General features: G+C 37.4%; 1 protein-coding gene across 6 annotated transcripts in view; it reads left to right on the top strand.

Annotated features, from left to right (window-relative positions):
- The window catches only part of LOC129723376 (protein mini spindles), a 487,241-nt gene that overhangs the window by 130,740 nt on the left and 329,929 nt on the right, over positions 1–26,572 (top strand). For all 6 annotated transcript variants that reach the window (XM_055677565.1, XM_055677564.1, XM_055677567.1 and 3 more), the window contains 3 exons: positions 15,099–16,332; positions 16,386–16,908; positions 17,367–18,374. In XM_055677565.1, the coding sequence (XP_055533540.1) occupies positions 15,099–16,332; positions 16,386–16,908; positions 17,367–18,374 (2,765 nt within the window). The remainder of the gene's footprint in view (positions 1–15,098; positions 16,333–16,385; positions 16,909–17,366; positions 18,375–26,572) is intronic.

The following is a 26,572-nucleotide window of genomic DNA, read 5'->3' on the forward strand; positions in this document are numbered from 1 at the left end:
ACTGGGTAAGCAATGCCTTTTTCGACCTTTTCTACACAATATTGGTTTTATAGCGAGACAACCACTTAATGCGTCCGTTATTGCCGAGCGTTCGGGACGGAATGGAATCCAAAAGGTTGTCTGTGGTCGTTTGTGGCTTCAGTGCATCACAACAGTCCCGGAAATACGCACATTGGGTGGTATTTGGTCATTTGCCGCTGTTTTTCGGAAACCGGAAGTCGCTATTTTGGATTTCAAATGGCATTTGGGAACAATTTCTGGCCTCCGTGTGTCAATCTGGTTAAAGAAACGCTCATATTGGGTGGTACTTGGTCATTTTCGGCTGTTTTCCAGACACTGGAAGTCGCCATCTTGCAATCCAAAATGTTGTCTGAGGTCTATTTGTGGCTTCAGTGCGTCATAAAAATTCGGGAAATTCCCATGTTGGGTGGTATTTGGTCATTTGTCACTGTTTTTCAGAAACCGGAAGACCATCTTGGATTTCGAAATGGTATTTGGAGACATGCCAGAAGAAGGAAGGGTGTCGGAACATTATGGACATTTTTGTTACACCTAAAAACAATCACTTGCCAAATTTGGTTATATTTGCTTGATTGATTTTCGAGCTGTGCGAAATTTGAGTTTCATTTGTATGGGACCCCTCCCTTGCAGAAGAGGGAGGGGTGTCGAACCATTATGGATATATTTAAAACAATATCGCACGCTAGCCTGGGGGCTAATACGGTCTCGATCAACTAGATTAGTTAAGAGAATTCGTTATCGATATTGTTTTTCGGCATATTTTGCATGTTGTAGGATAAGTACAACGATACACCGTGCCCCAGTGCAGAGTCGAGAAAAATTCCCAGCTCGAAAAGTTCCTCGACCTGATCGGGAATCGATCCCGATATCACAACCGTGTGGGAGAGCTAGCCGACCGACATCGCTAACCACAGAACCACGGGGACCACCCACACAAAGCCACAAATCGACCTCAGACAACATTTTGAATTGTAAGATGGCGATTTTCGGTGTCCGGAAAACAGCCTACAGTGACCAAATACCACTGTGACGTCACACCCCGCGAAGATTACCCAATGTTCCGTCACGATGCATCAGAATTCAGGCTAGAAACCACAGTTTGCTGCCGAGCTTACTCAATACTGTAAAGAATCAAAACAATTTTAACATGAGCTAGAGCATTAGCTTGCAGCAGAGTTCACTTAACTCGCAGGAAACACCTTGCAATAACATTGCATTCTAGAGCATTCCTATCATGAATCGTTGGCCGAACAGGACGATAACAACTAACGAGGCATTTTTATTATGAAACCAAACAGATAAATGACAAAAAACACCCTTTTTATGAATAGTATTAAAATAATAACCACGCGTCCTAGTTATAAGGCGTCGAACGATCGGTGGCTTGCGAAATATGCCACACAATGTTTACCTTTTCAATTTAACTATAAGCAAAACAGAAGCCGGAGGCACAGCGTCACTCACGGTTACCTTTAGGCACTCACGGTTGCGCACGGTACCGAGAGCTTGCGCGCTCTCGAATACTCACAATTAGCGCGCGAACAAATACCGGACGCTCTCGCACATGCTCCGATGCACGCGCTCTATAACGCCCGCGGTATAATAATATGTACTAAAATTCAACTCGAAAACGAAACAGAGTAATAAATACTATAGGTTAGAATAGAACCGCTAGATAGGCGATAGCTCAGGTCGGCGGAGAAGAGTCTCTCCGCTCTGAGTTACACAGGTTAATATTTAAGCAAAATTGTAACTTAATAAAATCAATCATCTTTATCTATCATCCAAAAGAGGTGATTCCGCGAATGGAATGTTCGTGTACAGGACTTCGTGTGTTTCATTTCTAAGTGATCACAGGTCCTGGTAGAGCTCTAGCGCTACACCACCCAATATGAGTATCACCGGAACCAGAATGATGCAAGGAGCTAAAAATTGACCTCAGACACCATTATGAATTGTAAGATGGCAACTTCCGGTTCCTAAAAAAACGGCCAAAAATGGCCGATTTCCATACAATATGAGTATCTTCGGAACTAGAATGATACACAGGAGCTAGAGTCGAGCACACACACCATTTCGAAATCAAAGATGGTGACATCCGGTGTCTGAAAAATAGCCGAAAATGACCAAATAACACCCAATATGGGTGTTTCTTAAACTAGAATGACGCTCAGGGGCCAGGAATTGTCTCCAAATGCCATTTTAAAATCCAAGATGGCAACTTACGGTTTCTAAAATATAGCCTGAAGTGACTAAATACCAACCAATATGAGTATCACCGGATCCAGAATGATGCAAGGAGCTGAAACATGACCTCAGACACTTCTGGGAGACAACCGGAAATAACCGTGTTCTACTACATATGGATATGTCCGTAATCTAAATGATCTAAAGACAATAAACAATAAATTTATTTCGTCAATCAATGTAGACTACAATTCTAATACACGTTAATCTTAAGCTATCGAGTTCTAGCACGCTTTTTAATGCGTTCCGGGACATGGTAACGTCTATAATCTCGCAGTGTTTGCTGTATGCGTTCATGATGCTGTTAATTGGTCCATGTTTGGCGTACAGTGACCGGTAATTATTGTTAGTAAAAATATTGCGCGTTCTTAAAGAACGAGAAGGAGCATAAAAGTTAAGAGTTTCCAGCAGATTTGGTGAATTAACACGTTGTGAGATCATATCGTTTACAAAGGTAATCATGGTTGTCTCTCGTCGTTTCTTCAGAGTTTCGATATTAATAAGCATGCAGCGAGATTCGTAAGAAGGGAGAGGATATGATGCCCAATTGAGTTTTCTTAATGCAAAAACCAGAAATTGTTTTTGAACTGATTCAATACGATTGATATGAACTTCTTGATATGGGGACCAAACTATACTGCAGTACTCTAATATTGATCGAACATAGCTCACAAAAAGAGTTTATAACTGAAACGTTTAATAAAACCAAGCATACTGTTGGCTTTGTTGATTATTGTGTTATAATGATTCACGAAAGTGAGTTTCGAATCGAGGATCACTCCTAAGTCTCTCATTTTGGTACATCTCTCTACAAGTTGTTGGCCTATGTAATAGTTCATAGTTTGCATTGAAAGTTTTCTTGTATATGATATGACATTACATTTCTTAATATTTATATCAAGTAAGCTTTTCAGACACCAAGTATAGAAGGTATTGATCTGCAACTGAAACAATTCGAGGTCAGACTGGTTTTTAATCTCCATATACAATTTCATAACGTCGGCATAGAATAAAATTTTGATCTGGTTAAGTAAAAGGGTTACATCATTAACGAACAAAATGAATAGTAAGGGTCCTAAATGTGATCCTTGCGGAACTCCAGATGTTACCTTCACTGGATCAGAGAGATGGCCTTTGGAACGGACAAATTGTGTTCTGTTCGTCAAATAAGATTCAATCCATTTCACGAGTTGGTTATCTAGTCCAATGCGTTTTAGTTTGAAAATTAGTAATGTTATATCGACTCTATCGAAAGCTTTACTATAATCGGTATATAATGTTTCAACGTAGTTACCTCTATCCATTGCAGCGAGTGTGAAATTAACGAATTCTAATAGATTAGTAGCTGTGGACCTTCCTTTGAAAAAACCATGTTGGTTGATTGTAATACTATTTTTCACCTGTTCGAAAATTCGTTTATTAACGATTGATTCAAATAGTTTCGGAATACAAGTGATGATTGCTATGCCGCGATAATTTTTTATATCAGAGCGTTTACCTGACTTAAAGATCGGGATGAGAAATGATTTTTTCCACATGGAAGGAAATTCACCTGTTTTGATTGAAAGATTGAAAAGCCAAAACAGTGGTTTTACAAAAGAAGAAGCAAATGTTTTAAGCATAGATGGTGGAATTCCATCTGGCCCAGCACCCTTAGTTGCATCTAGGGATTCTAATGATGTTAATATTTCTTGAACAGTTATATTTTGAACTGATACACTATTGGTACATTCAGGTAAATGCGTGAAGTAGTTAAAATCTCTATTTTCATCCGGGTTTTTGTAAACGGTCTGGAAAAATTTCGCAAATTGGTTGCAAATAAGCTGAGACTCGGTACTTTCGTTACCTTCAAAATGCATGCGTGATGGAAAATTATTAGTTTTCATTTTTTCCTTTGCAAAACGGTAAAACTGCTTTGGATCAGATTTGATATTACTTTCTACCCTAGAGTTATAATTCTCATAAGCTAATGAGATTTCTGCATCTAGTTCGCTGCATATGTTCTTGTATCGTTCCAGATTGGTCTCACATTTATGGTGTTTGTACATTTCATGGGCTTTCTGTTTTTTGTTTTTCAAGTTTTTGATCTGTTGCGTGTACCATACGGGATCTTTGACACAAAAGTTAGTGCGTTTTTTCGTCCTAGGAACTGTATCATTTATAATTTCGTATAATAGAGAGAGAAACGTATTCGCGGCTTTTTCAATATCCTCTTTGCCTCTCAAAAGTGATTGCCAGTCGACTACACTGAGTTTACGGTCGATTTCTGTTATATTAGCTTTTTTAAAGTCATACACATACTCAAATTCACTATCATTGGGACGTGATCTAGTGCTATCTATGTTCAATGAATACTCAATGGCTGTATGAAATTTCTCATTTTTCCATAGAGGATCAACGGCTTTATCTACGCTAAAATCTTCAGTGCAGTTTGTGAACAAGAGATCTTAAAAACAGTTCAATTCATTTCGTATTGCGTTTACTTGATATAATCCTAACTGACTGGTCGTGTCGAAAATTTGCTGTAGTGCCTCGTTATCTCCTACTATAGGAAGCAACAGTGATTCGTTATCGCAGTCCTTGATGAAGTCTGCATCTTTTTGATTGAAATCGCCGTATATATGAATTTTAATTTCCGGGTCAGAGTTACAAATTACTGAGTTGGCGGTTTCTAAAAATAATTCATAATATTGTTTTTTTGCAAATTGTGGAGGGAAGTATACTGATGCAAAAATGTGGCATTGACCGTTTAATACAGTTTTGACCCAAACATCGTCAAATTCTTTATACTTCATCGTTGGGACCAACTCTGCATCGAACTTTGTCTTGACGGCTACTAGTACACCGCCACCAGATTTTTTATCAGTTAACAAAAGATCACGATCGCTTCTGAATACTTGATAACTGTTTCCAAAAACCTCCTCACTCTTTATACTTTCAGACCAACTTGTTTCCGTTCCTATAATGATTGAATACATACAACCACTAATCTTTTTACTAAGAATATCAATTTTTTTTGAACTACTCATTCTGTTAAAATTCTGGCAATAAATTACAAACTCTTCAGAGCCAAGTGTTGTTCAAGTGTCTACTATAAGAATTAAGGTCTTCGGAAGCCGCTTGTTTCGGTACGCCGAATTCTTCATGTACCTCGAAGAAAAATTTCCTGAGCTCCTCCGCAGCTACTGGTAGTCCCTCTGATGCCAAAGTAATTTGTATGCTGGTTTTCGTCATACCGTCGTAGCAAACCGTTGGGTCTTTGTCATGCATGTACGCAAGGTAAAGACGTACAAGGTGCATAATTTTTGGATCTCGTAAACGCGCCTTCAGAAAACGCCCGTCTCCAACAGCTGATTGTTGTGTTAGGTTGACAACAGGAGGCCGCATGGGATCGAGCGACCACGCTGTTGGGTGCGATTCTAATGTTGCTTTCGAAGTAGTGTTCTCATTTGGTGGCGATTCAATATTATGTTGGTTCTGGTTGTCTGAACGGTAAGGGTTTATGGTTTCACCCTTCCGGAAGTTGATGAAATTTGGAACTGCGAGGCCTGCTATAGGGTGGTCAATAGTTGATGGTGGTCTGGCAAATTTAACTTTGGCGGTTGCCAGTAATTGTTTATCCGATCCATTGACACGGATCTGGTCGTTTTGGTAAGTGTGTGTGAACTTGTGGTTGTTGTTGATATAGTTACTATTCGTTGTCTTGTTACTGTTGCTGTTGCTGTTGGTGGTATGGTTTCGATTGTTGTTGAAGTTTTTCGATTCAATATATTGTCGCCTCCTGCGTTTCCTGTTTCGTCTAGATTTTTCGGCAGCCTTTTCTTGGAGCCTACGAGTCCGTTGTCTAGCATCATAATCCGACCAGTCTGGCATCCAGCGCCATTTATTGCCCAAAAATCGCCATCCTGGCGAAGAATGGTCCGTTATGGGCTTCGTAGCTTTATTGTTAGCTGCCAAAGTTTGATTTAATTCTTCATGCAGTGACTTGTGTTGTTGTGATGCGCTAGTTTGATTAATTTGGAGACTGGTAATAGCTCCAGAGACAAATTTTACCTCGTCGAGAATTTCACGAAGAGCAGAATCAGCATTAGACGGCGCTGAACCGGTTTCAATTGTAGCGAGTAGTTTGTTTATTGACCCTGTCGTTGAGTTTGTAGCTGCTGCTGCTGCTGCTGTCGCTGCTGACTTAGCCATCGCTTCAACAGCTGCTGAGGTGTCCGAATGTGTATCAAGAAGTGTTGACATTTTGTTTTTTATTTCTGCGGCACTGGCTTTGTTGCTGCTCGCGGCGTTGGTGATGGTAAGTTTAATTTCATTCAGGCTTTTTTCAATATGCTCCAGCAAGTTATCATGAGTCGCGCTGAGATTTTTATAATTTGAAAGCAGCTTATGGTTTACTTCAAGCGTCTTTCCGATATTTTCTGAGATGTTTCTGAGATGAGATGTCAGAGCCTTAAGATTTAGGTCGGTCACGAACTTTTCCTGGCAGTCCTGACATAGCGGCAGCATAAAAGTCCGCAGGATTTCCTCGTGATTTCTTTGTGCACCTATGCACGCAGCATGAAATGTTCGGTTACAGATTCCGTGACAACGCCAGAGGTAGCGATTGTCACCTTGCGCACAGTTTACGATACCGCACTTCATTGCACTCGCGACGTTAACAAATGACCGTATCAAGTAAAAACAAATAAACTACTTTTGAATACTTGCGCGCGTTCCACACGTCGTCGGTTGGATGAAAAAAAAAAAAAATGTTGAGGTACAAAAAAAAGGCAAGTAGTAAAAAAAAATGTATATATATATACTATAGTGCAGCACGCGAATGGTATGAATTGCATGAATTGCATACCAAAAACATTTTTATCGAATAATACCTTATTTGGCTTCAGTTCAGCCAACTAATAGTAGTTTAAATTTAAATCTTCAAAATTGTTTGTTGAGTAATTGGTTCCAATATGCAAAACGCTAAGGATTTTTTAGTAAACGCATACACAAATTTTTGCTTTGTGTTTTTGTGACAGAAAACTGTTTCTTATATTTTATTAAAATATGAGGGAGTGTTCAGTCAGTCGTCAACCAAGTTGGACGTGTTTGTTGTTAGCTCCTATCCACGCGCGAATTTAAATCAAATTATTGTTTTTCGCTTAGTTTTCATTTTGCTTGTTGTGTTTTTGTGTCGGTAAAAATGAATCAAATTTGCGAAGTCTGCGCGAAAGACTCCGGTGCCGAAGTGTTCTGGTCGTGTGTTGGAGGGTGTAATCGAAAATTCCATGCCTCCTGTGTGGGAGTATCGTGCCCCCCCGAAGTAGTTGCTAAAAGCAGAAGTTCTCTGCGTATCGTTAAAAAAGACAAACAAGACAAACAAGATAAACCAGGCGTAGATCCAACTGAATTTCTGCTACCGTGCTGCGATTCCTGCCAACTTTTAGTAACGGCATCGTTCGAAATGAACACGTTGACCAAACAGCAGAACAAGCTGACGAAATTGATTGATGATAATACAGAGGTGATACATCGACTTGTGACCCAACTCGAACAACCAAGCACAATTCCAGAAACTCTAGAGGGTATCGACAAGTCACTTATACAAATAAACCAAGCGCTAACGTCAAACATCAAAGCCAACAGTGTGGCTGGTGTTATGCCTACACTTAAAAATCACCTGACGCAGCTCGTTAACATTGCTTTTTCGGAATTCAAGAACGAACTCCGGAACGAATTAACGGAATCGCTGACCAGCATAAATAACGAACTTTCTCAGTTAGGACAGCTGTTTGTAGAAACAGCAACCAGCTGTTCAATACAAACCAATCCGTTAGAGATAAACATTGTAGATGAACTTAAAACTCTGTCATCCTGCATCGAAGAACTAAGATCTAAGTCAGCGAGTGTTGCCGCTCCCCCAATAGCTTCACCTGTTTCACTTCCAAGTTTGGCAACAGAACTTAATTTGGATAATGCCAATAATTCAGGTTGGCGGTTTCTAGGTTCAAAAAAAGTTTGGAAAGCGGATTGGACAGATTATGATGAACGTAAAAGGCGTCGTTTGGTACAGTTGAAGAATTCAGATGCAGCCAGAAGAAGGAGGAATCGACGACAACAGGCTTACAACAACAATACTAGCAACCGCAATGGTAACAATTACAACAACCGCAACAATAACAACCACCTGAACAACAATGACAATTACAATCGCAACAATAACATCTACAACCACCGCAGCAATAACAACCACCAGAACCGCAACAATAACAACTACAATCACAACAATAACATCTACAACAACCGCAGCAACAACAACCACCAGAACCGCAACAATAATAACTTCAATCGCAATAATAACATCTACAACAACCGCAACATTAACAACTCCAACAACAACAATAACAGCATCAATAATAACAACAATCAAATCCCGAACCGTTACCTCAATCTTAACAGGAATCTTAACAACAGCTACTACAACCAACTACCACCAGACCGTGTGCTTCTTGCTGCAGCGAAGGGTAAATTTTCTCGACCCCCACCTAATCTCCAGCATGTCTCTTTTCAACGAGGCGAAATACTTAATCCGTACCCAGCGAATAATGAGTCACAATCATCTTTCATGCCTACCGTTTCAACGAGCCCGCTCAACTTAACGACTCCCGCGACCTCTTCAGCTGTATCGTGTCCTTACCATTTGGCTGGCAGCCACAACTATAACAATAACAATAATTTTAGATCAGCAAGTTTCCCGTGTGATGGATGTTATTGTAAGCATTCGTGTTCTCAAAATCAGTGACGCTCAGAGAAAGAAAAAACAACGCCAGTAGTCAATGAAGTTTTGATTTATGCTCAGAATTTCAACAGGATGCGCAGTGCACTCAAAATTAATCACATTAATAACAGAATAAGTGGATGTTCATACTCAATCATCTTAGCAACGGGAACGAACTGAAACGAAGATATTAAAAGTGAAGAAGTTTTCAACAGTTCCTTTAATGTGTTCAGGAGCGATCGTGATTTATCACTATCTGATAAGAAATCAGGTGGAGGAGTGCTTGTAGCTGTTGGGGTTCAGCATGATTCTGAGCAAATCATAACCCAGAAACATGCCGAATTTGAACATGTCTGGGTTAAAGTTCTTTTGAAGGGTGAAATCCATATTTTCGTATCTGTTTACTTTCCACCCCACTTTGCCAAAAAGCAATCATATGAAAAATTTTTAAGGACGGTAGAATTAGTGAATGATGAGTCCCACACTAACTCAAAAATTCATATATATGGAGATTTCAATCAAAATGATGCTGATTTTATTGTAAACGATGATAATGAATCGCTTTTACTTCCTGTAGTAGGAGAAAACGAAACTCTGCAATTTATTTTTGACGGTTTTAGTCAACTTGGATTAAATCAGGTAAACTCAATCCGGAATGAGCAAAACTGTTTTTTAGACTTTTTATTCACCAATTGCACGGAAGATTTTAGTGTTGACAAAGCAGAATATCCCCTATGGAAAAATGAAAAATTTCATACTGCAATTGAGTACTCGCTAATGATTGATACCGAGAGATCACGACCCTCTGATCATGAGCCTGAATATAAATATGACTTCACTAAAGCAAACTTTGAACTAATCAATCGTAAATTAACTGACATCGACTGGCAATCACTTCTAAAAAATGAAATAGATATGAACAAAGCGGTTGATAATTTTTTATCATCACTGTATAGTGTTTTAGACTCAACTGTACCAAAATCAAAAAAGAAAACGGTTAGCTCAAAAGATCCCATTTGGTTCACCAGAGAAATCAAAAATTTAAAGAATAGGAAACAAAAAGCTCATAAAACTCACAAAAAACTTAAAGACCAAAGAAATTTGGACAAATATTTGAACATTTGTGATGAACTGAATACTAAAATATCTATTGCGTAAGAAAACTACAACACAAGGGTGGAAAATAACATTAAATCAGACCCAAAACAGTTTTTTAAATTTGCAAACGATAAAATGAAGTCTAATAACTTCCCATCTCGCATGCAATATGAAGACTTTGCCAGTACTGACTCAAAGCAAATCTGCAACAAGTTTGCGAGTTTTTTTCAAACCGTTTATAAAAATAGCGACGAAGTCAGGGACTTTGAGTATTTCTCGCACTTGCATGAACAAATAAATAACGTATCTATTAAGCAAATAACTGTTCAAGAAATCCTCGCAACACTAAAAGAACTGGACGCTTCAAAAGGTCCAGGTCCAGATGGAATTCCACCCACACTCATGAAAAATCTTGCTCCTGCCTTCGTAAAACCCTTGTTTTGGCTTTTCAACTTATCCCTTACGTCCGGACAGTTTCCATCAGTCTGGAAAAAAACTTTTCTTATACCGATTTTCAAGTCAGGTAAGAGATCTGACATCAAAAATTATCGTGGCATTGCAATAATATCATGTATTCCTAAACTTTTTGAAGCTATCGTAAACCAAAAAATATTTAATCAGGTAAAGAATCGCATAACGTGTAACCAACATGGTTTTTACAAAGGGAGGTCTACGGCTACCAACTTACTTGAATTTGTTGATTTCTCTCTTACGTCTATGGACAGAGGCAACTTCGTGGAAACTCTATACACGGATTTTAGTAAAGCTTTTGACAGAGTAGATATTTCCATGCTTATGTTCAAATTAAAAAAACTGGGATTTGAGTCAGGCCTACTTAAATGGATTGAATCTTATTTGACGAACAGGACACAAACGGTTAGGTTTAAGGGACACCTTTCTGTACCAGTAAAAGTGACACCTGGAGTTCCACAAGGCTCCCATTTAGGCCCTTTGCTCTTCATTTTATTTGTTAATGACGTTACCCTTGTGTTGAATCGTCTCAAAGTATTGATATATGCCGATGACATGAACTGTACAAGGAAATAAAACACAAATCAGACATCCAACAATTCCAACAAGAGGTTGACATTTTCTACATTTGGTGTAAAAAAAGTCTTCTTGAGTCAACGTAAAAAAATGTAATATTATATCCTACACAAGGAAAAGAAATCCTGAACATGCTAGTTGCACTCTTGCACATCAAGTTGTAGAAAGGTGTTATCAAATTAGAGATTTAGGAGTAATTATGGATTCTAAGTTAACATTCATTGATCACTACAATACGATCATCAATAGAGCCAACAGTATGCTAAGTTTTATAAAAAGGTTCAGTTATCATTTCGTAGACTCGTACACTATAAAAACTCTCTTTGTTACATATGTTAGATCTATCTTAGAATACTGTAGTGTTGTTTGGTCGCCTTATCAAGACGTCCATTCTAATAGAATCGAATCCGTACAAAAACAGTTTTTGTTATATGCACTAAGAAAACTAGGTTGGAATTCATTTCCTCTCCCTTGTTATGAATCGCGTTGCATGCTTATTAATATAGAAACGCTTGATAAAAGAAGAGAAATTGCTTCGGTAACTCTTGTCAACGATTTAGTTTCACAACGCATAAGTTCGGAAAATCTGCTTGGAAAACTCAACTTTTATGCTCCTACACGCTCATTAAGAACGCGAAAAATTTTCGTATTAAATTCTTATAGAACAGAATATGCCATGGCCGGGCCAGTTAATAGTATGATGAGTCTTTACAATAAATATTGTGAAGTTATTGATTTAACGATGTCACGAAATGCTCTTAGAAAAATATTGAACACTAGAATTACATAACTATATTTGTGATGTTAGCAATAGTTTTTAAGATGTAGTCTACTATGATTGACGAAATAAATAAATAAATAAGAATCTCGCGGTCTTCGGCCGACTCTATTGTTTATCCCGCATGCTGTTCGTACTCGTTCGGACTGAAGGGGAACTGTAGGGGATAGTCCCTAGGAGTCAGTAAACCTAGTAAAATGGACGTACTAAAACAAAGGCGACGAAATAAGTGTTTTATCAATAAAATGTTTTCACTAAATTACGTATGAAGTTGAATCTTGAGAATAGTTCGATGATTTATCTCAAACTGTTCTATTAACAAAACGCTGAAGAGGCTTGAGTGAACCAACTTTCGCTCTGGTTTGTTTTTTGGTAACCTTTGCATAGTTTTATAAAAAAAACACAAGATATAAACGTTCGTTATTTTTGTAGTTTAAAAATTCAAATTTGTTTGAGCATAGGTACAAAACACTAAGAAGTTTCAAGTAAATACATACATGAATTTTTGCCTTGAGCTTTTGTAAAATAGATGACTTTCTAATATTTCAGCTCCTCACCACCCCACCCACCACTTCGCTTGATCCAAAATAATTTGCTTCCTCATGATTGGACGCGTTGCTCCCTCATCGAAAAATCGCGATACAAAATACTCATCATTAACATTTGTATGTCAACCGCGTAAAATCCGGAATTCGCGTAAAAATAGCCGCGTAAAATAACCTGCGTAAAAAAACCGCGTATAAGGTGACCTTTATGTATTACGAAAATTTTATGACCTATAAGAAAGCGTGATTAATTAGTTACACATCATTTCGCACCTGCTTCGTAAAACAATAAACCGAATTGCTTGGGAGAAAGGCCTAGTATTGCTTAGAACGCGCTTTCGGGAAATAAATTTTAAGAAAATTTCACACTCGGAGAATCTCGGGGAAATGTTACATTCGGGAAATCGAAATTTGGGGAAACGATACATTCGGGTAAATGAATTTCGGGGAAGTGGTACATCCGGGGATATAACACTTGGGAAAATATTATCGGGAAGTTGTGTTTTGGGGAAATGTGACACAACCGTCAGGGGTCTAGTCCTGTGCGCCGCCACGCCGCGCCGCCGCCACCGACACTTTTACGCACGCCGCCGCATTACGCATTTTTATCGCGCCGATAGTCATTTCTTTGCTGGTTGTTAAATTGTTTGTTCACTTGATTCCTAACCATTCTTATTTCTTTTTCGACATCCTGTCAATCCGGATAAACATATTTTTAATAATTTATGTTGAATTAAAAAACCGAACATGAGAGTGTACACATAATACGCAATATTTTGGAAGTGGTAATTAGTATCACGCCGGTACACGCCGCCGCCGCCGCCGCCTAGAATTACCAACGGCGTCACGCCGGCGCGCCGATCGCCGCCGAGGTAAAATGTTTTCTACGCCGCCGCCGCCGATAATATGGTCGGCGCACAGGTCTAGAGGGGTCTACTACGAAAGGCTGAATCTCAAAAGGCTGAAACACGAAAGGCTGAAACACGAAAGGCTGAAACACGAAAGGCTGAAACACGAAAGGCTGAAATTCGAAGGGCCGAAATCACGAGAGGCTGAAAGCTACATAAGGCTGAAAAACACGAAAGACTGAATCACGAAAAACTAAAAAATCATAAGGCTGAAATTCACAAAGTTCATTTTTAAAAAACACTCGCGGCCTACGGCCGACTCGATTGTCTGAGATGTATGCTGTCCTTACTCGCTATCGCTCGTTCGGGCTAAACTAGGGGACCACCCCTACGAGTCAGTAGACCTAGGAAAACGAACGAACCTATACAGAGGTAATTTCTGCGGGGAGGTGCTGCCCCCCAATTACCGTGGATTGGGGTGAAATTGATCAGTGGGGTGAAATTGATCACCTGAAAATTCGTGATAAAAAATACTAATCAAAAAATATTGCTCTTACAACACTAGGCAATGTTAACGTGTCGCGTTTAAGCCACTTTTGCATGATTCACATACCTGTCAAAGTTACCCTTGCATGCCCGGTGCAATTTTTCATATTTTCGAAAAATTCTTCTAACTCAGTCAATACTCAATCAAATTTGATCAATCAAGTTTCCAAATGATAAAAAAAGGATTGAATTTACTTGAAGTAATCTTAGCTAAGGGTTAATTATGTTAAATTTGGAGAAGTGAGTAAAGCTTGATAGAAGCTCAAAAAATGTAATTTTCAACAATGATCATTCCATACCATTGAAGAAATACTGAAGAAATCGCAGGAAACCACAAAGATTTTAATTTCAGAACTAGTTTTTGAGCTTTTGCAACAAACCGAATTGAAATCGGTCTAACGACGATCAAATAAGATCAAATTTAGCAACAAGCAGCTCGTGACCAAAATAAACAAATTTTAACCTGAAATATCGTTATTTTCGTTTCCAAACTAACTGTAAATGATATTTTTCAGTACAGAGACATCATTTATCTTCAACATATCGAAAAAAATCACAATGCCAAAAGAATGTATGGAATTCAATGGTGATCAATTTCACCCCAATTTACCTAATAGTACCTTATAGAATTATCGAATTTATTTCATGAAGTAGACAATAGAAATTTCACCAATTGCCATAGAGGTTTACTGGAGCACAAACCAGTACTTGTTTTAAAATTATACTATTTCGAGCAAAATGTACATGAAGCTAGTTAATTGGAAATTGTTATGAAAATTGATCAATTGCACCCCATTCCATGGTAATACTCAAACATTGAACTCTGTCACTTTATAAAGATTTGCTATCCATGTGACCGAATTTTTCAACGATTATGATTCAAGTTACAAAAGTTTCAGCCTTTCTTTTTTCAGCCTTTCGTTCATTCAGCCTTTTGGAGTTTCAGCCTTTTGTGCATTCAGCCTTTCGTTACCATACATACTTTTCAGCCTTTTGAGTTTCAGCCTTTCGTTACTAACCCACCGTGAGCACGCCAAACCACTTTTTTCCTAATCCCATTTTGCTACATAATAGTCATTGATTTAGATTACTTTCAATATTCTCAAAATTCACATTTTTTTAATCAAAACTTCCACAGAAGGAATTTTTGGTTATACCACTGATGTTCTTTTAAGATTACTAAACATACTCTTTTTAATATATTTCAGCACGAGCATTTACTAAGACTATGCCAAACGTATTTAACAAAAAGCTTCTCAAAGCTTATGTTAGTGCCTTGTTAAAGACATTAAATGAGTCTGACCCGGCAGTACGTGATGCGTCGGCAGAAGCTCTCGGCACAGCCATGAAATTAATAGGCGAAAAAACTATTGGTCCATACCTTTTAGAAGTAGATGCTTTGAAACTGGTAAAAATTAAAGAATGTTGTGAAAAAGCCGTGATAACAGTGAAAATTCCCGGTCCTAGAAAGGATAGACCAGCAACGGCCCCAGTTAAAAGTAATTTAATAACAGTCAATGCAAAAAAAGGAGAGTCAGTAGAGCTTAAATCGGTTGTAAGACCCGCAACTGCGGGTTCCAAGAAGCAGCTAGCATCAAAGAAAACGCATGGTTCTGCAGGTACAGCGAGTGGTCACGGAATTTCAAAATGTGCCAGTAGCTCGAAACTACTTCCAATAGAGCGTAACATGTCACAGGAGGAAATTGATGAAAAGGCAGCTGAAATTTTTCCTGCGGATGTTATTAATGGACTGGTCGACTCTAATTGGAAAACACGACTTGCCGCTGTTGAAATTTTTTCGGAAATGATTACGAGTCTAGAAAGTAAATGCGAATATTCCCAAGTTATTTTACGTTTCCTCGCAAAAAAACCTGGGCTTAAGGATACTAATTTCCAAGTTCTTAAAATAAAACTCGAAAATGTTAAACTGATTATTGAGAAACTTGGTATAACAGTAATCACATGTGATCATATTATCAATGATATTGTCGAAAAACTCGGAGATGCGAAAAATAACATACCCGCAGGACAAGCATTAAGCGCTATCGCCGACTCAATTAACTTAGAATATACAATATCAAAAGTGATGGATTTTGCTTTTGAACAAAAATCTCCAAAAGTGCAACAAGAAGCTCTGAATTGGGTTAGTAATTCTCTCAAAGAATTCGGATTCCAGGTTAATCCGATACTGTTGCTTGAGGATTCGAAAAAGGCGGTCCAAAGCAATAATCCAGGTGTACGGGCATCTGGAATTGCGTTACTCGGGACAATGTATCTATTTATGGGAAACACATTAATGGTGTATTTTGAAAACGAGAAACCTGCTTTAAAACAACAAATCCAAACTGAATTTGATAAGTACGCTGGATTAAAACCTCCACCGATTACAAAAGGACTATTACAGTGTTCCAGAAAAAATAATAAGGATGATAATTTGGACATGTAAGCTTCTTTTCAGTTTTCAGCATTTATTTTAATTTGAATGTTCTTTGTAGTTGCGGTGACACTGAAGATCAGATCATGACAAACAATAATGACCTATTACCACGAGTTGATATTTCATCACAAATAACGGAATCTGTTTTGGTAGAATTATCAGATAAAAATTGGAAAACTAGGAACGAAGGCTTAGATAAAATAAAAACCATCATTAGTGAAGCTAAGTTAATTAAACCTAACCTTGGAGACTTGCCGCAAGTATTGGCTCAAAGGCTAGTTGATAGTAATGCAAAGATTGCCCAAACATCTGTGGAGATTTGCGAACAAATCGCTATTGCCATGGGTCCGCCCTGCAAACAATACGTACGCGTTTTCTTTCCAGCATTTCTCAAAGGTCTTGGTGATGGTAAAGCGTTCATCAGAAGTGCTGCTATTTCGTGTATAAATACTTGGGGTTGCCAAGCTGGATATAAAGAATTTTTCGATGGAGAAATGATTGCTGATGCTCTTAAGGCTGGCAGCCCGGCATTGAAAACTGAACTATGGGGGTGGTTGGCTGAAAAGTTGCCATTGCTTCCAGTAAGTTATGTCGAATTCGTTTTTGCGGTGTACTACACCGCGGACTACACTTTGTTCTGGAGCTGTTTTTTTCGCTTTCCGGACTACACTTTTTCTGTCTGCGACTACACTTTTTCTATCCTAAACGCGAAAGAAACAGAGTGTAGTTCGGAAAAACCAACGCATTCCCACAAATGTTACAAAATTAGTTGATTTTGGTTCTCGTTCCACTTGGTAAAGTGTCAGGTAAATTTCATGTCAGCACATTTGCGGAAACATGAAATGGAAACGAAACAATAAGACGATCGCGATTATGACCAAAACAAAACAAATTGACAGTTGCCAATGCAACTACCCTAAAGGTGTTTTTTTAAGCTGCAATGTGTAGTCCGGGACGGTGTAGCACTGTCATGAAAACAATTTCAACATTAGATAATGATGTTACAGTTGATTCACAGTTCAACTTTTTTTTATTCTAGGCAAAGAGCATACCAAAAGATGAATTGAATGCCCTACTTCTTCCCTTATACGCTAATATTTCTGATAGAAATGCGGACGTGCGAAAAAATGCAAGTGAAGCTGTTCTAGGAATAATGATTCATCTGGGCTATGATGTTATGTTGAAAGCTCTGGATAAACAAAAACCGACTTCAAAAAAGGATATACAAGCTGCTTTAGATAAAGCGCGACCAAATTTGCCCATCAAACCTTTGCCAAAAAATAAACAACAGGCTCCTATTTTAGACGAATTGCCCAAAACTGTAAGACCCATCACAACCAAGGTACAGAAAACTATAACAGTAGGAGGGCCGAAAGCTAGCATTCCATCTACATCTCGTAAAAAGGAAGATGAAATAGAGGGCTCTCCATTGTTGGTAGTAAATAACATGAAATGCCAACGTTTATTGGACGAGCAGAAGCTTAAAGTTTTGAAGTGGACTTTCTCGAGCCCAAGAGAAGAGTTTACTGATCTTTTAAAAGAACAAATGACATCGGCGAATGTCAATAAAGCATTGATTGCAAACATGTTCCACGAAGATTTTAGGTATCATTTGAAAGTAATTGATGCACTAGTAGATGATTTACCCAAAAATGACAATGGATTAATCTGTAACTTAGATCTTATTATGAAATGGCTTTCTTTGCGCTTTTACGATACCAATCCGTCAGTGCTGCTTAAAGGTCTGGATTATTTGAATTTAGTATTCCAAATGCTTATTGATAAGCGGTATGTATTGGCAGAAAACGAAGGCAGTTCTTTCGTTCCGCATCTTCTGACAAAGATAGGTGATCCTAAGGACGTGGTACGTAATGGAGTAAGAACACTTTTACGTCAAATATGTTTGTTATATCCGTTTGCAAAAGTGTTTGTGTTTGTAACCGATGCTCTAAAATCAAAAAATGCACGGCAGAGGGCTGAGTGCTTAGATGAGCTAGGCTATTTGATCGAAACTTACGGACTTACAGTTTGCCAACCAACACAACAGGTACTTATAAGCTTCTCTTTTTTATTTATTTATTCATTTTTGAGTATAAAATATATTTGTATATCATGAATGAAGGTATATGAAGGTATAGGGAGAGAGCTAAATGAAGGTATAGGGAGAGAGCTGGCAGAACGGCTATCGTTAGCACGTGTGAATTCTCTGCTTAGTATAAGTTCACACTTCAGTGTTATTCCATCAGTTTTATTGCTGAAACTAGTGTGTTTGGTGTGAGAAGTTGCTGCAGGCTGTAGAGGCGCAAATTATAGCGATTTTTGTAAACTTTCAAACACTCACGATGAAACCTTGCTTGCATGACAAATATATTACTGTTTTGACTGACTGGTTCAACATTTTGCGAATAGACTTCTGGGTTTGCTTTATTGTGTATATTTTCACTCTCCTTTTTGGAGGGAGTTTGGCTTTGGATTTATAGAATTTTGACGGTTTCCTTTTTGCCATTCTCCTAGAAAGGTATAGCAATCACTTCAAAAACTAAAGGTATAAAAGTGCTCAAAAGAGCCGAATATCGTATATCACTCGATTCAGTTCGACGAGCTGAGCATTTTCTGTATGTGTGTGTGTGTGTATGTGTGTGTATGTATGTATGTATGTATGTGTGTGTATGTATGTGTGTGTATGTATGTGTGTGTATGTATGTGTGTGTATGTATGTGTGTGTATGTATGTGTATGTGTGTATGTGTGTGTTTGTGTGTGTATGTGTGTGTATGTGTGTGTATGTGTATGTGTGTGTGTAACGCTCTCTCAATCTCACTCAATTTTTATGAAATTAATTGCAAATGAAAGGTCTAGTTGCCCCATAAGACTCTATTGAATTTTTTTGTAATCGGATTTTTAGTTTAGAGGTTATGTTCAAAAATGTAAAAATCACGAAACATCATTATCTCAAAAGTGTTCTGGAGAGTGTATAATCTCACTCATGTTTCCTCAGAGATGGTGGACCGATTTCCACAAAATCAGTGTCATATGAAAGGTCGAGTTGCCCCATAAAACAAACCCTATTGATTTGTTTTGAAATCGAACTTTTACTTTGCCTGTTATGTTTTAAAATGTGAAATCCAGCTTTGAAATAAAACATATTCCGAAGACTACTTAAACTCCCTCACTTTTCTCAGAGATGGCTGAACCGATTTCCACAAAATCAGTGTCAAATGAAAGGTCTAGCTGCCTTAAAACACCCTATTGAATTTCACTGTAATCGGTTTGTAACTTTGTCTGTAATGTATCAAAATGTGAAAATCACGAAACTTCATCATCTCAGAAACTACACAACCGATTTGAACAATATTGGTATCAAATGAAATGAGGATAACTGATGAAATATGATGATTGAACACGTGGTTTAAAAGTTGTGAAAAGAATGTAATATTTAAAATAGAAGAGAAATCCTACTATAAATAATCAAATCTAAAATGATATTTAATCGAATGATATATTATCGAGTCCAACCTAAATATGAGTACAGTGGGGTCATCCACAAATTACGTAAGGGTTTAGGGGGAGAGGGGGGGTATCCCAACTTCCTACGAATGCTTACGAAGGGGGAGAGGGGGGCTCAAGAGAATCTTACGTAAGATTGTAAAATTAAAAATAGGCAAATTATTTCTCGCTGTGATTCTAACAGCTGAACCTTGACAAAGTAGTGAATTCACCGTCGCTGAATGATTTTGTACTTTACTTCATTCCTACTTGATTTTAAATTTTATTTGCTTCAACATGATATCAACTGAATTAACTTGTTTTGTTTTTATCCTCTACGAATACGCTATATGTAAAACAAATGTTTCAGTTTTGAAAATATTTTTTCACTTGAAGAAAAAATCTTACGTAAGATTCGTTGGGGGGAGGAGGGTAATGCACAATCTTACAATGCCGTATTATGGAGGGAGGGGGGTCGAAAATTTCGAAAAAAGTTCTACATAATTTATGAATGACGCCAGTGACGTTTCGACTGTACCACGATCAAAAACAAATTTTGTGTCATATATTTGAAGCATATTTATTTCATGTTATTTGTATGTGTTAATGTATGTTCATATGCGTGTGTGTGTGCGTGCGTGTGTGTGCGTGTGTGTGTGCGTGTGTGTGTGTAACGCTCTCTCAATCTCACTCGATTTTCATGAAATTAATTACAAATGAAAGGTCTAGTTGCCCCATAAGAGCCTATTGAATTTTTTTGTAATCGGATTTTTAGTTTGAGGTTATGTTTGAAAATGTAAAAATCACGAAACATCATTATCGCGAACGGGTTCTGGAGAGTATTTAATCTCACTCATGTTTCTCAGAGATGGCTGGACCGATTTTCACAAAATCAGTGTCATATGAAAGGTCGAGTTGCCCCATAAAACAAACCCTATTGGTTTGTTTTGAAATCGGACTTTAACTTTGCCTGTTATGTTTTAAAATGTGAAATCCAGCTTTTAAAAAAAAAATTCCGAAGACTTCTTAAACTCACTCACTTTTCCCAGAGATAGCTGAACCGATTTCCACAAAATTAGTGTCAAATGAAAGGTCTAGCTGCCTTAAAACACCCTATTGAATTTCACTGTAATCGGTTTGTAACTTTGTCTGTAATGTATCAAAATGTGAAAAAAAAAAAAAAAAAAAAAAAAAAAGTTGTGAAAAGAATGTCATATTTGAAATAGAAGAAAAATCCTACTATAAATAATCGAATCTAAAATGATATTTAATCGAATGATATGTTATCGAGTCCAACCTAAATATGAGTACAGTGAGGTCATCCACAAATTACGTAAGGGTTTAGGGGGAGAGAGGGGGTATCCAAATTTCTTACGAATGCTTACGAAGGGGGAGAGGGGGACTCAAGAGAATCTTATGTAAGATTGTAAAATTAAAAATAGGCAAATTATTTCTCGCTGTGATTCTAACAGCTGAACATTGAAAAAGCAGTGAATTCACCATCGCTGAATGATTTTGTACTTTATTTCATTCCTACTTGATTTTAAATTTTATTTGCTTTAACATGATATCAACTGAATTAACTTGTTTTGTTTTTATCCTCTACGAATACGCTATAAGTAAAACAAATGTTTCAGCTTTGAAAATATTTTTTCACTTGAAGAAAAAGTCTTACGTAGGATTCGTTGGGGGGAGGGGCGTAATGCACAATCTTACAAAGCCTTATTATGGGGGGAGGGGTGTCGAAAATTTCGAAAAAAGTCCTTACATAATTTATGAATGACGCCAGTGACGTTTCGACTGTACCAAGATCAAAAACAAATTTTGCGTCATATATTTGAAACATATTTATTTCATGTTATTTGTATGTGTTAATGTATGTTCACATGTGTTTGAATGTTATGTTTTAAATGTTAGGTTATGACACCAAGAACGCCAAGCCGTTCAAGGTTGTCTTGAAAGGTCTCACGAACGATCAAACCGTTGATGAGATCAAACTTATTTTAACAGAATTACTTGGCATAGCCCCTACCCAAGTAATTCTAATGAAACAAAAATCACGAGGCGAAAACAGTCAGCGAACTGGAATTTCCCTTGTAAACTATTTAATTCATTTTAACCGCAGTGAGGTTAATAACTTAAAATTTTTTGAAGAAGCGCATGCTTTATACAACGTGCGTGTAAAATGGGAAGCTTATAGGAAGTTTGGCGGAGGTGAAAGGCATATCACCCAATGCCGCATTTGCCAACGTTATGGCCATGGTTCAAAGTTCTGTAACATGGACCAAAAATGCCTGATTTGTGGAGACTATTCTCACAAAAAGGACACATGTCCTGTGAAAGAGAGTAAAAATTTTCGCTGTGCGAATTGTAACGGCAACCATATGTCAAATTTTTATCAATGCCCAGTCCGTTTAGCAATTGTTAAGGCAAGGCAAGGTTAACAAAATTCGATTTCCCAATTAAAGCGTACCAGTGACGCATAGTTTACCTACTCCTTTGCATACCCGTTTAACATATGCACAGGTTACAGGTAGTTCGAACATTCTACCGCCTAATGTTGGTAGTTCTAAAATGACCGTTAATATGGGTAAGCAAAACACGCTAGAAAATAATTGTACTCCCATTACCCTAGCTAATATTACTACCGAAAACATTTTTTCTAATGTCAACTGCCTGGGGCCTATTACGGCAGGTAAACTTTCTATTCTGCAAGAGGCAATGTTCGATCTCATGAACGCCATGTTGCAGGCTAAATCAATGTTTGAAGCCATTCAAATAGGTACAAATTTTACAATTAAAATTGTTTCTAATTTAAAATTTAGCAATGATTTTAAATAAATCGATCAAAATTTTAAATTGGAATGCTCGCTCATTGAAGGCCAATGAGAATGAGCTTTTTAATTTTTTAACAGTAAATAATGTGCATATTGCAATTATTACTGAAACATTTTTGAAACCTAACATGAAATTAAAATATGATCCCAATTTCGTGGTTCATAGATATGATAGGATTCAGGGTTCCGGCGGTGGAGTTGCAATTGTTATTCATCGCCGAATCAAACATCGTGCTCTTCCCCATCTTGAGACGAAAGTTATTGAAACTTTGGGAATTGAAGTTCAAACTGAACTTGAGATTTTATTTATTGCCGCAACATATTTACCATTCCAATGCACACGCGAGCACAAAAATTATTTTAAAGGTGATTTACAAAAACTCAGCAGAAATCGTTCGAAATTTTTTATAATCGGCGATTTTAACGCTAAACATCGATCATGGAATAATTCTCAATGTAATCCCAATGGCAAAATTTTATTCAATGATTGTTCTTCAGGAAACTATTCTATTTTGTTTCCGAATAGTCCTACATGCTTTTCTTCTGTAAGAAACCCTTCAACAATTGATTTGGTGCTAACAGATCAAAGTCATGTATGTAGTAATTTGATCACACATGCTGACTTTATTTCTGACCATCTTCCAATAACTTTTTCTTTATCACATGAATCAGTTTTAAACCCTATGAGCTCTGTTTTTAATTATAACAGGGCTAATTGGGAAAGATACAAAACTCATATTGAGAGAAATTTCAATAATGAGCTTGATTTGCAAAACAAAGTGAATATTGATTCCGCTTTGGAAGCATTAAAATGTGCAATTGTTGATGCGAGGAATTATTCTGTTCCAAAGGCTCAAGTGAAATTTGATTCACCAATAATTGACGAAAATCTTCAACTTCTAATTCGTTTGAAAAATGTCCGCAGACGTCAATATCAACGTTCTCGTGACCCTGTTTTTAAAACTATTTATAAAGATTTACAGAAAGAGATTAAACATAGATTTACTCTTCTGAGAAATTAAAATTTTGAGACTAAAGTTGAAAAATTGAAACCATATTCAAAACCCTTTTGGAAGCTGTCGAAGATTCTTAAGAAACCTTCAAAGCCTATTCCAGTTTTAAAAGATGGTGACCGTTTTCTTGTATCCAATGAACAAAAGGCTCAAAGACTTGCTCAGCAGTTTGAGAGTGTTCATAACTCAAATTTGTCTTTTGTGAGTCCAATTGAAAATGAAGTCACACGTCATATTGATTTAATTTCTTCCCAGATTTTTTTTACCTGCAGAAATAATTGAAACTAACTTGAATGAGAATGAATCAATTATTAAAAATTTCCAAAATATGAGAGGACCTGGTGACGATGGAATCTATAATATACTAATCAAACATCTCCCTGAGAGCACAATGGAATTTTTAGTGAAAATTTTCAATTGCTGCTTCAAAATTGCATATTTTCCCAAATTATGGAAAAATGCAAAAATTACTCCAATTTTAAAGCCGGATAAGAATCCAGCTGAAGTTTCAAGTTACCGACCAATCAGTTTGCTTTCTTCAAACTGTTTGAGAGAATTATTCTTAACCGAATGATGTCACACATCAACGAAAATTCAATTTTTGCAAATGAACAGTTTGGATTTCGCCATGGGCATTCCACAACTCATCAATTGCTCAGAGTTACTAATATGATACGAGCTAACAAATCTGAAGGTTATTCCACAGGAGCTGCTCTTTTAGACATAGAAAAAGCATAGAAAAGTGTTTGGCATAAAGGTTTGATTGCGAAAGTGCAAACTTTTAATTTTCCAATTTTCCTAATCAAAATTTTGAAAAATTATCTTACTGATAGAACTCTGCAGGTTGTCTATCAGGATTCAAAATCTGATAGATTTCCTGTCAGAGCAGGTGTACCTCAAGGTTCAGTCTTGGGCCCAGTCCTGTATAACATATTCACTTCAGATCTTCCTGATTTGCCTCCAGGATGCACAAAGTCATTGTTCTGCGATGACACAAGCATTTCCGTAAAAGGAAAAAGCCTTCGTGTCATATGCAGTCGATTGCAGAAAAGTTTAGATATTTTTTCTTACTACTTGCAAAAGTGGAAAATCTCTCCCAATGCTTCTAAAACTCAAATGATAATTTTTCCGCATAAGCCTAGGGCTTCTTTCCTCAAGCCAAACAATAATCACGTTGTCAAGATGAATGGGGTTATTTTACGTTGGTCTGACAAGGTTAAGTACTTGGGACTAATTTACGATAAAAAAACTTATCTTCGAAGAGCACATTGAGAGTATACAAGCCAAGTGCATCAAATATACGAGATGTTTATATCGGGTCTACTACGAAAGGCTGAAACTCAAAAGGCTGAAACACGAAAGGCTGAAATTCGAAAGGCTGAAATCACGAAAGGCTGAAAACTACATAAGGCTGAAAACACGAAAGGCTGAATCACGAAAAGCTGAAAAATCATAAGGCTGAAATTCACAAAGTGCATTTCTAAAAGAACACTCGCGGCCTACGGCCGACTCGATTGTCCGAGATGTATGCTGTCCTTACTCACTATCGCTAGTTCGGACTAAACTAGGGGATCACCCCTACGAGTCAGTAGACCTAGGAAAACGAACGAACCTATACAGAGGTGATTTCTGCGGGGGGGCTGCCCCCCGCAGTGGCCGGCGCACACTCGCGGCCTTCGGCCGTCTCGCCCTGAATCATCTAGGAAACGTGTACAAGAGTCAAGTGTGTATAGATTCAAATGTTGCCGAAAATTAATTTTCCATTACACAAACCCATTAATACTCAAACATTGAACTCTGTCACCTTATAAAGGTTTGTTATCCATGTGTCCGAATTTTTCAACGATTATGATTCAAGTTACAAAAATTTCAGCCTTTCGTTCATTCAGCCTTTTGTGCATTCAGCCTTTCGTTATGAAACATACTTTTCAGCCTTTCGAGTTTCAGCCTTTCGGGTTTCAGCCTTTTGAGTTTCAGCCTTTCGTTACTAACCCTTTATATCCTCTTATTAACAGGAATTCTAAACTTTGTTTAAAGAACAAACTTTTGATTTACAAAAAAAAATTTAGACCAGCAATGCTTTATGCTGTACCGATCTGGTCAAGTTGCTGTTCAACAAGAAAAAAAAACGCTCCAAAGAATTCAGAATAAAATTCTGAAAATGATTTTGAAGCGTCCTTCTTGGTTTGGTACACTCGAACTACATAGACTTAAGCAGGTGTTAGACGAAGCAAATATTTGCTATTTCTCAATACAGATTTTATTTTGTGCAAACAAAAATCGTACCAAAAATAGCAAATATTTGCGTCGTCTAATACCTGCTTTACTGGTGTTGAACCATTAGAAGCTATGTCAAATGAAATTATTTACAATTTTCGACAAAAATCGTTGCAATCCTCAATTGCTACGATAAGCTCTCTTTATAGCCAATAAGTTAGCAATTAAGTTAGTTGTAAGTTTACTTTCCTTTCTTGACAAGTAGGTTTAAATCCCTACGAATGATAAGTCCTAATTGCGAAAGCAAACAAATCCTAACAATTAAAATTACAAATTACTAACAGTGTTGAGAAGTCACCATTTGTGATTGGACACACTTACTCATTATTTACTAATATTTATCATAAATACTTAAGCTACTAACAAATCCCCCTCTTAATTAATAATAAATTAAATTAAATGTTAGGTTTCACTGTTGGCTACCAAAAATTTGTTATTTAGGATGAAAAATAAACGTTATTAAGGTGTTTTTTTCTGAAAATTGAAGTGTTCGTGTGAATCTATTTCAGCAAATAAAAAGTTTGAATGAGAAAGGCTGGGTCTCACCGCTAGGAGGATTAATTTGGGTTTTTGAAGAGCGGTTGTTTTGGCTTTTTCGTCACACCAATGGTCGGCACGCTCTTGTTTGCTTTC

This window comes from Wyeomyia smithii, chromosome 2, assembly GCF_029784165.1.
Source record: "Wyeomyia smithii strain HCP4-BCI-WySm-NY-G18 chromosome 2, ASM2978416v1, whole genome shotgun sequence".
NCBI lineage: Eukaryota > Metazoa > Arthropoda > Insecta > Diptera > Culicidae > Wyeomyia > Wyeomyia smithii.